General features: G+C 44.3%; 1 protein-coding gene across 6 annotated transcripts in view; it reads right to left on the minus strand.

Moving 5' to 3' along the window:
* dzank1 (double zinc ribbon and ankyrin repeat domains 1) overlaps positions 1-12,861 on the minus strand; it is a 131,901-nt gene that overhangs the window by 96,316 nt on the left and 22,724 nt on the right. For all 6 annotated transcript variants that reach the window (XR_005941732.1, XM_041177442.1, XM_041177458.1 and 3 more), the window contains exon 6: positions 3,796-3,920. Coding sequence is in view for 5 of the 6 variants with exons in the window: in XM_041177442.1 (XP_041033376.1) it covers positions 3,796-3,920 (125 nt within the window). In the remaining variant the exon portion in view is untranslated. The remainder of the gene's footprint in view (positions 1-3,795; positions 3,921-12,861) is intronic.

The raw sequence follows: 12,861 nt of genomic DNA on the forward strand, positions 1-12,861 counted from the left end.
TGGTACCAGGGTCTAGCAGGATGGATAAATAGGGCGGTCATGAGGACTTTAAACTAGTAAGTTGGGGGGTAAGACGTGGGCTAGGGCTCAGGTGGAAAAGGTGGTATAGATAGTAGTCCGAAAACAAACAAAAAGTCAGAAAGCAGAGCAACAGTCAGAAATCGTGCTTCAGGTGCAGCTGGTAAAGGAAAATCTATAAGATGTGAAGTAATTGAACCAGGACAGAGAAATAGAAAACGGGTGAGCAAAACACAAATAGCAGAAGAACAGCAGTTAGGGTGTGGGCCTAAATAAATGTTCTTTGTACAAACACATGAAATATAAGAAACAAATTGAATGAATTGCAGGCATAAATTCAACTTGGAGGGTATGACATGGTAACCATCATAGAGAGACATGGCTGCAAGATAGTCAGGACTGGGAACTAAATATATCAGGTTATAAGGTCTATAGGGACGACAGGGAAAATGGTAGAGGAGGAGGAGTAGCCATACAGAATAAAGTGAAATCATTTCAATGATAAGAGAGGATATAATGAAAGGTAGTCAGGCAGAGGAGACATTATGGCTGGAATTAAGGTATAAAAAAGGATTTAAGATTGTAACAGAAATGGTGTATATGACCCCTGGTCATAGCTGTGAAGTGCTGGATTGCATGCAGAGATTAGACAATCATGTAGCAAAGCAGAATGGTTTTAATGGGAAATTTTAACTGTCATTTGGATTGAGATAAGCAGACTAGCCCATGCCAGAAAGGTAGTGAATTTCTTGAGTGTGTCAGGGGTAGTTTTCTTTGGCAATATGTCCAAGAACTAAGAAGGTAGCAGGGTATATTACATTTAGCAATGAACCCAGATTTAGTTAACAGCCTAATGCTGCATGAGCATTTATCTAATAGCAATCATAATACAATTGAGTTCAATGCAGTGCTTGAAAAGGAGAAAGGCAAAACAGCTACTAGGACTCTAGATTTAGATAAGGCTGACTTCAATGATAAAAGAAGTAAAGATGAAAGATTGTGGCACCACCATTTACGGGGAGACAACGAGGCAGTGGGGGAGGAAGTCTGGATGGCAATCCAGAAACATGGGTTTCACAAGTGTCCTGACAAAATTAACAGTAAGACACACTTTTAATCTTTTCACCAGGCTTTCCTGCTTCATGGCAGGAAATTTAGCAGATTATAGTTAAAGCATCTCACCTACTTCTTTTAAACCCTGGAATGGAAACCACTGATCATAGTAAACTGGGCAAATCTGTCAATGGGTAAAACAACAGAAGATCAGTGGAAGGTGTTCACAAAAGAATTTAATGTGATACACAACCGGTTTATACCTCTAAAGGGCAAGAGTTCTATTGCCAAAAGCAATGGTCATGGACAACTAAAGAGTGAAAAGATAACACAAAACTCAAAAAAGCAAACAAAAATACCACAGCTTCTGAAAACAGAAAGAAATGAATAACAGCAAAGGGTGACTAAACAGATAGCAAGAGCTACAAAAAAGGAGCATGAAGAGAAATGTGCAAGGGATATCAAATTCAAGGCAAAAAGCTGTTACAATTAGATTAGGAAAAAGAGGGTGGGCAGAAGCAATGTGGGTCCCTTAAAAACTGATGTGATTTTATCAATGAAGATAAGGAAATGGCAGACATGCTGAATAATTACTTTGAGACAGTACTTAGGATAGACGAAGAGGTCAGCATGCCAGATATCAGAAGAAAATTATAGGGTCATAAGGTCTACAGCACAGAAAAAGGCCCTTCGGCCCATCGAGTCAGCACTGGTCAAACAAGTACCTAACTATTCTAATCCCATTTCCAGCACTAGGCCCATAGCCTTGTATGCCATGGCAGTGCAAGTGCACATCCAAATACTTCTTAAATGTTATGAGGGCTTCTGCCTCTACCACCTTTTCAGGCAGTGAGTTCCAGATTCCCACCACCTTCTGGGTGAAAAAATTCTTCCTCATATCCCCTGTAAATCTCTGCCCCGTACCTTAAATCTATGCCCCCTGGTTATTGATCCCTCCACCAAGGGGAAAAGTTCCTTCCTGTCTACCCTATCTATGCCCCTTATAATTTTATTCACCTCAATCATGTCCCATTTCAATCTCTGCTCCAAGGAAAATAACCCCAGTCTATCCAATCTCTCCTCATAACTAAAACTCATCAGCCCAGGCAACATCCTGGTAAATCTCCTCTGCACTCTATCTAGTACAATCACATCCTTCCTATAATGTGGGTTCCAGAACTGCACGCAATACTCTAGCTGTGGCCTAACCAGCGTTTTATACAGTTCCAGCATAACCTTCCTGCTCTTATATTCTATGCCTATAACCTCCCTGTTCTTATGAATTATTATTGAATCAGGGACAAAGACGCAACAAAATTAACATACGCCAGATAACAGTAATGGAAAAATTAATGGTACTAAAGAGCAACAAATGCCCAGGATTAGCTGGTTTCCATCCCAGGGTTTAAAAGAAGTAGGTGAGAACATTGTAGATGCTTTAACTATAATCTGCTAAATTTCCTGCCAAGAAGCAGTAAAGCCTGGTGAAAAGATTAAAAGTGTGTCTTACTATTAATTTTATCAGGACACTTGAGAAACCCATGGGCAGAATTTTGCCCTTGGATGGCGGGTGGGCCCCACCGGCTTGGCAGCAGGCGGACAGCCAACCCCTGCCACTGAAACAGGGCCCGCCGCTATTTTAAGCGGGTGGGCCGATTAAGGCCCACCCAGCAGCATCCCCGACCGGAAGCACCATGCACTTCCTGTTCTGGGGGAAGGAGGGAATTCTCATCTGTCAAAGTGCGCTCTTTCGCACATTCTCCTGATTCGTTACAGGTAAGTTAAGTAAAAATAGAAACATTAAAAAATTATTAACATGTTCCCCTCATGTGACAATGTCACACGAGATGGGACACGTTAATAAAAAACACATAAACTCTATTAGTTTTTAACAGAAAGGACACGAAACTTCATCTCGCCAGTGGATGAAGTTTCATGAATAATCTGGAGCCTGCTGGGGCTCCTGGCCTGCCTGCCAGCCTTAAGGTTGGACGGGCAAGTCTTTAATTACTTTAATTAGCCTGTCAATGGCTTCAATTGACCATTAACAGGTCGGCGGGTGGACAGCTGATTTCGCTGTCCACTCACCTTCCTAAAAATTTAAAGGGACCATTTTCCCCTCAGCGAGTGGGCCCCGCCCCCAAATGGCCGAGGGGAAAATCCTGGCCCATATTTCCGGACTGCCATCCAGATTTCCTTCCCCACCACCCCCACCCCATCCTTGTCTTCCTGTAAATGGCAGTGCCACGATCTTTCATTTTTACTTCCTTTTTCATTCTTGGAATATGGGCATTGCCATTTATTCCTCAGCCTTGGTTGTCCTCAAGAAGATGGTGGTGGGCCTTCTCTTTGAACTGTTGTAGCCTGTGTTGTGAAGCTAATCACACACTGCTGTTCGGAGGTAATCCTGGAATTTTGACCCAGCGGTCATGAAATTTTAGCCCAGCAACAATTAAAGGCTGTGTACTAAAGATTGCTGCTGTTAACCATGACAGTTAATATGATCTAACCAAAGAACATCATGTGATACGATCTGTGAATTTAAGTCTTTAAAATGGTTGACAGACACAGGCGACGCCAGTAAACCATTCAAGACTTCTTTGTCAAATGCATCTAAAATAATACTGCTTTGCAAATCATTCCTAGGAAGCCCTCACTTGTTCTTAACAGTAGGATAATTATTTCTATTTGCAGTATTCCAAAATTAACCTGGAGAGTATTTACCTGAGACCTGTGGGACTGAGAGGTTGAAGTCAGCTCACGTCCAGGGACTAAAGTTCCTAACCGGCTGTTCAGGAAACGTGGACTATTAAATGATTTGTGGAGACCATTGTCATCTATCTTCAGTTCTAGTAACAAAAAGTACAGTGAAAATGTGCATTCACTTCCCATCTATAGTTAGTGTAGATGATCCATTTGAAATTCTCATACACTTCTTTAACAAACTATTTCTCAGTGCTTCTGAGTTCGGTTCAGTTCTCAATAATGCCTAAATCCCCATTTCTATCACTCTGTGAGATGGGTTAGTCACAAGTCTACTGCAGATACATTAAGGCAGGGTTATCCGACGTGCAGCCCGTGGGCCGGGTGTGGCCATCAATGTGGCCCCCACATGTAGTTTTCAAAATGCCGGTAAGTGCAGTAGAAGATTCTGAAAGAAACTGCTCCTCCAAGCACAGGCTGTGATAAATGGGACTGGTGGGGAGAAAAGAGAGAGGCTGCCGGGCCGTGTGCGGGAGGGAGAGGCCCACTCTGCGCCGGGCTGGGAGGGGCCCGCTCCGCACTAGGAGAGGCCCACTCTGCACCAAGCCGGGAGGGGCCCACTCCGCATTGGGAGAGGCCCGCTCCGCATTGGGAGAGGCCCGCTCCGCATTGGGAGAGGCCCGCTCTGCGCCAGGCCGGGAGGGGCCCGCTTCGCGCCGGGCTGGGTTGGGGAGAAAGACACTTGCTTCCTGTCAGTTGGGTTGGGGAAAGAGAGACTCGCTCTATGCCGGGCCAGGTGGAGGAGGGAAAGGCTCATTCAGTGCTGGGCCGGGAGAGGCTAGCTCTGTGCTGGGCCAGGTTGGGGAGGGAAAGATTCGCTCCGTGCCGGGCTGGGTTCGGGAAAGACAGACTCGCTTTGTGCTGGGCCAGGTGGGGGGAGAGTGAGACTCACTCCGTGCTAGGCCAAGTGAAGTAGAGACAGACTCACTTGGTGCAGGGCCAAGTTGGGGAGAGTGAGGCTTGCTGTGTGCCGGCCGGTTTGGGGGAGAGACAGACTCGCTCTGTGCTGGGCCATGTGGGGGAGGGAAAGGCTCGCTCTGTGCTGGGCCAGGTCGGTGAAGGAGAGATTCGTTCCATGAAGGGCTGGGTTGGAGAGAGAGCGTCTTGCTCAATGCCGAGCCAGGTGGGGGAGAGAAAGATTCACTCAGTGCTGGGCTGGGTTGGGGAGGGAGAGACTCACTCCATGCCGGGCCGTGTGGAGAAAGGAGAGGCTCGCTTTGTGCTGGGTCAGATGGGGGAAGGAGAAACTCTTTCCATGCTGGGCCCGATCGGGACAAGCTATGCAGGGAAGGAAGAGACTTGCTGCTGGACCAGATAAGGCTGGATCTGATGGTGTGGGCGGGGGTCTAAGATGAGGATGAAAAGACTCGCTGCCCAGGGGTGTGGGAGATAGGGGATGGGTGAGTGTGTGGAAAGAGAGTACAAGTGAGAGGGAGGGAGTGAGTGAGTGAATGTGGATGGGAAGTGTGTGTGTGTGTGTGTGTGTGTGTGTGTGTGTGTGTGCCTGGCTCACTTGCAGTCTCAGGAAACCCCACTCCCCCTCACCCTTACACAATCATATCTTCACCCACTGTGAGAGTGGGTGAGTGAGTGAGCATCAAGAGATTGCAAGTGAGTCAGACAGACTCTGTCCCTCTCACACACTATTGGTGATCTTTATTAATACTCTTTTTTAAATGATCAATTTATTGCTTTGACATTATTTTACTTTTGCTGAGCAAGTTCTTTCTTTTCTTCATACCTCAACTTTTTTTTTGAAATTCAGTTTAATGTTATGCCAAACCTTATCTTTCCAAAATTTGCTCATCAGTCCCTTGAGTGAGAAGAAAATGGAAATGTGCCCTCCCCCAAGTGAAAAGGTTAAACAAGCCTGTGTTAAGGGTAATTTGAACATAAATCACCTTGCGGGGAACACAATGGATTCAGTGGGAGATTGGTTTTGCATCTAATCCAATATTACTTTCCAATGACTTCAATGGAGAATAATATTGGACATGGCTTGGAGGGCCGAAGGGCCTGTTCCTGTGCTGTACTTTTCTTTGTTCTTTGTTCTTTTGATGTAAAACCAGCATCCCACCCAATCCCACCAGTTTCCCAATGGGTGGATTAGATTGCAACTACCCACAAAGAAGTTACAGAGAATAATACAAGCATTCCCTGGGATGCAAGTCAAAACTAGAAAGCAGAAATCATAGTAAATTGTGTTTTCACTTTGGAGGAAATTCTATTTCTTCCCAATATATGTTAAGATGGCTTGCTTTATATTTTCCATGTTTCTCTCCAACCAATTTTCTTTGCACCTTTCCTAAAGGCTTTGGGGGCTAAATTGGGCTGTGTATCAACAATTATTAAGAAGCTATTCAGTCACATAATAGATCCAAGATCTGATGGGAAGTGTGGAGGAATCCATCTCTGCAAAGCGGTTTGTGTACATGCCTAACAACCACTGGCAGCCTGCAGTGCAGTGAGGTGACTGTAGTATAAGGGTCTGGCACATATAAGGTTAACGTGGGACTGAGTACAGTACCACCCACAGATTGATGTAAGAGAACACATGACCTGCACCTAGGGGATCAGTCAAGGATTGGATAGAGCCATGTGCACAAGCAAGCATGGAGACAGCTCCAAGCTTAAACCCTTTACTGCAATATGTACATTGTTCTTGTAGTTAATACATACAGTTAACCTACTTAAGACTAGAAGACTTCATTACGATCTACTGAACGGTATCCAACACCCTACAACATGGCGGCAACAAATGGTAAAACTCAAAACCTTGCAAAAAAATGCAGAGCAAAACTGAAATCCTGCAAGACTAAAGAAAAATTTGAAGAAGCTTTCTGACCTGAAGAAAAGCTCGAGAGGCAGACGCACAGAGGAATACTGCCAGGGAAAAGCTCTAAAGAAAGGCTTGGAAGCTGAAGGCAAAAATTTAAGATTCTTCGCTGCATCCAAAGACTCCACAGGATCTCTTAGAAGTCTAACTTCAATCCCCAGGGTTCAGAGTCAGCAGACCTAGCATGTGTAAGCTAAAATTTTTAAATACCAGGATAAAGCAAATCCTAAGAAGCTTATATTTCAGTGGTAAGAAACTGCCATTTAAAAACTCCGTCAGGAAAGCCAGACTCCCAAGACAGCATCTGAAAATGTGGCATCCGAGCTTGCTCCGAAAAGGGGGAGAAAAAATAATTAATTATTTTGTAAGAATCATGACTAAAGAATCAGCTTTAAAGACCAGCAAAGGCCAGGATTCAACACTTTTTCAACCCCAAAGCATAGCACAGAAACAGAGAGGTCTGCAGCTAGTTAATCCAAGCAGCCATTTTTTAAAGGCTGAGCACAAACGCTATTACTGCGGGAGCCCACAAAAACCAGGAAACGTAAAAAAACCCTTTGTCTTCAAACAAACAGCGGTGCCATCTTGAATTTCAGCAACTTCTTAAGGTTGAACCTACACTCTAAAATTTTTTAATCATAGATCCGAAATCCACTCTTCTAGGTTAATTTGAACTTATCCAAAGCCCAGATCAATACATAATTGGGGACTTCGGAGAATAATATTCCTTAGATACATGATTGCTTCAGGTCTGGAGAAAAAGACAGAAGTTGAACAAGTTAACATACCACATTATTCGGTAGGCCCAATAGTGGATGACATTATTGGTAGACAAGGAATCAACGAATCATCTGATAAATTTGAAGTATTAAAATCATTCGATGGTTATTTTAACCTAAGAAGTAACAAAATCCTCGGAAGGGATAAATTTAATAAGTGAGTCTAGCAACCAGGAGAATCATTATAGTCTATACGCGATAGCTGAAGGCTGCGAATACAGAGACCTAAAATCTGAACTTATCAGGGACAGAATAGTTGTAGGAGTAGCAGCCAATGCAGTCTAAGGCATGCTGCAAGCGAAAGAAGATCTAATCCTTGATAAAGCTATCCAGATTGTTAGGCAGTCTGAACTCCGTGTGCAGCACAGGTCCATTTTAAAAGGAGAAAGTAAGCCATGGTACAAAAGAAAGTTAGTTAAACAGCACAGAAACAGGGACATTCCAGGCCAAGGGAAGTAATACCCTAGCTGGCCAATAGAGCGACCATGCCAGCACTGTGTAGCAAAACGCCCCCACAGATGTGATTAATATCCTGCAATTTCAGCTCAATGCTTTAAATGTAACAAAATTGGACACTCCGGCAAACTGTGCAAAACAAAAACATCTAAATGCCCAGAAGATCCAAAGATGATTCATGAGGTCAAGGCTGCACACCAAGAAGACACACAGCCATGCTTCTTGGGTGAGGTCAAAGATCCTGGATTTTCATTTTGGAATATGGACATTTTGGTTAACAGCCACCTCATAAACTTTAAATTGGACATGGGTGTCAGCGTTACAGTCCTATCGGACAAAGAAGCGTGGCTTCGAACAACAGACGCACCACTCTATGGGCCAGGAGGAATCCGACTTTCGGTCATAGGTATGATTCTGGGACCACTAAGGTATGGTGGCAAATAAATCTTTGAGCTGATGTACGTCATCTGTAACCAGTCTTGTTCTCTCTTGAGCAGAGATGCTTGTGTAGCTCTGAATCTTTTCAAACCGGCAGAAGATGTCAAGACAACCACTGAGGCTGTCAAGCTCCTGAGGGCTCAAACAAGAAAGAGTATCCTGAATGGGTATTCAGCTCTGAACTGGCTTCTCTCTTTGCAGAGCAGGTTTGTCAATTTTCATTTCAGGTAACGTAGAAACTAGGAGGAGTAGGCCATTCGGCCCTTCAAGCCTGCTCCGCCATTCATTATGATCATGGCTGATCATCCAACTCAATTCTCCCCATACCCTTTGATCCCTTTCGCCCCAAGAGCTATATCTAACTCCTTCTTGAAAGCATACAACATTTTGGTCTCAACTACTTTCTGTGGTAATGAATTCCACAGGCTCACCACTCTCAGTCCTAAATGGTCTACTCCACATCCTCAGACTGTGACCCCTGGTTCTGGACTCCCCCACCATCGGGAACATCCTTCCTGCATCTACCCTGTCTAGTCCTGTTAGAATTTTATAGGTTTCTAAAAGATCCCCCCTCATTCTTCTGAATTCCAGCGAATATAATCCTAATCGACTCAATCTCTCCTCATATGTCAGTCCCGCCATCCCAGGAATCAGTCGGGTAAACCTTCGCTGCACTCCCTCTATAGCAAGTACATCCTTCCTCAGATAAGGAGACCAAAACTGCACACAATATTCCAGGTGTGGTCTCACCAAGGCCCTGTACAATTGCAGCAAGACATCCCTGTTCCTGGACTCGAATCCTCTGGCTGGAAAGCCCTCATTCGTTAGACCAGCCAACTATTCAGATGAATACCACGACGCCTTCAGTGTAGGATAGACAAGAGAGCAACTAACAACCAGAAGAGCCTCAGCCTCCGGCGCCGACAACTGTTGATGAGGTCACCACCACAGAACAAACCTTACAGCTCCCAGCCAGCATGACAGTGCCATAGACAATACTGGAACCAAGTAGCAGCCATCCAATGTCAACGGCACACCACACAACCAAACACAAAGGTGAGCTTACTAAAAAACCACATCCTCATAACAAAAGTGGCCACTTCTGTCACAGAGGACATCATGGCAACCCACTCAATGAAGGAAGAAGAGGTAAAAACAACATGGAAATTAGCCCAATGTTCGTCCGCCCTGCAAGAAACAGGATGGAGCAACAACCACCTATCACCACAACTGCCGAGTTGCCAAAGAGCGGTTCAATACCATGGAATAGAAAATGAGGATGAAAAGATACCCAGATGCCAGAACAACCTTCAAATCAATGGAGATTACCTGCAGCAACAGAGCTACCATTCCTCCAACGGTAGTGCGAATGAGATATAGAAAGCTTAAAATGCTTCCAGTCCATGAACCTATGAACTCAGAGACTTGAAGGAGAACAATGGGCTAGTAATAACGATGTAAATACATGGGGTAAATTAGAATAACTTGAAATATATTGGTAAAGGCTTGGGCGGGAGTGTATTATAAGGGTCTAGCACATATAGGATTAACGTGGAACTGAGTATAGTACCACCCACATAGTGATATAAGAGAACACATGACCAGCACCTAAGGTGTTGGACAAAGCCCAGTGCACAAGCAAGCATGGAGACAGCTCCTAACTTTACTGTATATATGTACATAGTTCTTGTAGTTAATAAATACATACAGTTAACCTACGTAAGACTACAAAGTCTTCATTAAGACCTACTGAACAGTATCCAGCACCCTATAACAGTGATGATGCAAATTAATGTGCAATGCTGATTTCATGTCACCACAGACATTGTCGAATGCCACACTCTTGCTCTGTCTTAACCTCACTCAGTTGAATATGGCATGAAGCAGAATGAAGGATCACACCTCTCCCCCAACCCAGAATTAAAGTTTGATACACTACAGAGCTTGTGCACCTGCTGCTGAGGCCTGGCAGGGCATCTTGGAATTAAATACGACTGAAACAATTAAGAGAGGCCACATAGCGTAGGACAAGCTGCTGGAAGGAGAGGAAAGGGAGAGGGGCTCTCTGCAGAACATACTACCGAGGGTTTTCAGGGAGCAATTCTCTTATGTCACTTCAGCAAGGACCTGTGCGTGAGATGTCTTCGCTTCACCAAAAAGATGCTGAGTGAAATCTGCCAAGTATCGCAGCTACAACTGAAACCGCAAAGCAGGGCAAGGACAGCATTGCCCACAGCTGTCAAGGTGTTCATGGGCTGGATTTTTCAGATGGTGGAGTTTCCAGCCCCATCAGCCGAAGAGTCAATGGAGAATGCATCCCTGCCAATACTGGCTGCCTGTTTCAAGGAGCATTAAATGACTGGAGACAGAACCTATTCTGGAACAGTTCCTGCAGATTGGAAGGTATCAAATGTAACCACGCTATTTAAGAAAAGAGGGAGAGAGAAAACATGGAACTACAGACCTGATAGCCAGACATTAGTCGGGAAAATGCTAGAATCTATTATAAAGGATGTGATAACTAGACACTTAGAAAATAATGCTAGAATTAGGCACAGTCAACATGGATTTATGAAAGGGAAATCATTTTTGACAAACCTGTTGGAGTTTTTTGGGGATGCAACTAGCAGAATAAATAAGGGGGAAATGGTGGATGTGGTGTATTTGGATTTTCAGAAGGTTAAAGTCTCACACAGGAGGTTCATTAGCAAAATGAGAGCACACAGATTGGGTGTAATATACTGGCACGGATTGAGAATTGGTTAACCAACAGAATATAGTAAGAATAAATGGATCATTCTCAGGTTGGCAGGCTGTGAGTAGTGGGGTACCGCAAGCATCAGTGCTTGGGCCCCAGATACTCATAATATATATCAATGATTTCAATGTGGGGACTAAGTGTAATGTTTCTAAGTTTGCTGATAACACAAAACTAAGTGGGAATGTGAGTTATGAGGAGGATGCAAAGAGGCTTCAAGAAAATTTTGATGGGCTAAGTAAGTGACCAAGAACATGGCAGATGGAATATACATTAGAAAAATGTGAAGTTATCCACTTTGATAGGAAAAAAAGAAATGCAGAGTATTGGAAAGTGTTGATGTCCAAAGGGACCTGGGTGTCCTTATTCATAAGTCACTGAAAGCTAACATGCAGGTGCAGGAAGGCAAATGGTATGCTGGCCTTTATTGCAAGATGAGTTGGATACAGGAGTAAAGAAGTCTTGCTGCAATTGTGTAGAACTTTGGTGAGACCGCACCTGGAGTATTGGTACAGTTTTGGTCTCCTTACCTAAAGAAGGATATAGTTGCCATAGAGGAAGTGCAATGAAGGTTCACCAAATTGATCCCTGGGATGGCAGGATTGGCATATGAGAAGAGATTGAGGAAACTGGGCCTATTTTCTCTACAGTTTAGAAAAATGAGAGGTGATTTCATTGAACCATAGAAAATTCTTACAGGGCAGATGCAGGAAGCATGTTTCACCTGGCTGGCGGGTGTAGAACAAGGGATGACAGTCTCAGAATAAGAGGTAGGCCTTTTAGACTGAGATGAGGAGGAATTTCTTCACTCAGGGTGGTGAATCTTAGGAATTCTCTACCGCAGAGGGATGTGAAGGCTCAGTCACAGAGTATATTCAAGACAAAGACAGATTTCTAGATATTAAAGATAACAGGGATAAAGGATACTGCAGCAAAATAGCGTTGAGGTAGAAGATCAGCCATGGTCCAGTTGAATGGCAAAGCAGGCTTGAGGGAATGAAACACCTACTCCTGCTATGTTCCTATATTCAGCCCCTCACTTGGGAGGAAGTCCTGCCTCAGAGACTCATATACGTTTACAGCACTGAAGGAGGCTATTTGGCCCATCGTGTATGCGCCAATCAACAAAGATCTGACTATGCTAATCCTATTTTCCAGCACTTGGCCCATAGCCCTGGAGGCTATGGCAATGCAAGTGAATAGCTAAATACTTCTTAAATGTTATGAGAGTTTCACCCTGTCAGGCAGTGAGCTCCTGACTCCCAGCACCCTCTGGGTGAAAAAATTTCTTCTCAACTCCCCTCTTAGCCTTCTACCTCTTACCTTAAATCTATTCCCCCCGGTTATTGATCCCTCCACTAATGAAACAAGTACCTTCCTATCCACCCTATCTATGCCCCTCATAATCTTATACACCTCCCTCAGGTCCCCTCTCAACCTTCGCTGCTCCAAGGAAAACACCCCAGCCTATCCAATCTTTCTTCATAGGTCAGACCCTCCAGCCCAGGCAGCATCCTGGTAAATCTCCTCTGCACCCTCTCCAGTGCAATCACATCCTTCCTATAATGTGGTGACCTGCATGCAGTGCTCCAGTTGTGGCCTAACAAGCATTTTATACAGTTCCAGCATAACCTCACTGCTCTTGTATTCTACACCTCACCTAATAAAGGCAAGTATCCCATATGCCTTCTTAACCACTTTGTCTGCCTGCCCTGCTACCTTCAGGCATCTGTGTATATGCACACAAAGGTCCCTCGGAT

The sequence above is a fragment of the Carcharodon carcharias genome, chromosome 2, assembly GCF_017639515.1.
Source record: "Carcharodon carcharias isolate sCarCar2 chromosome 2, sCarCar2.pri, whole genome shotgun sequence".
Lineage (NCBI taxonomy): Eukaryota > Metazoa > Chordata > Chondrichthyes > Lamniformes > Lamnidae > Carcharodon > Carcharodon carcharias.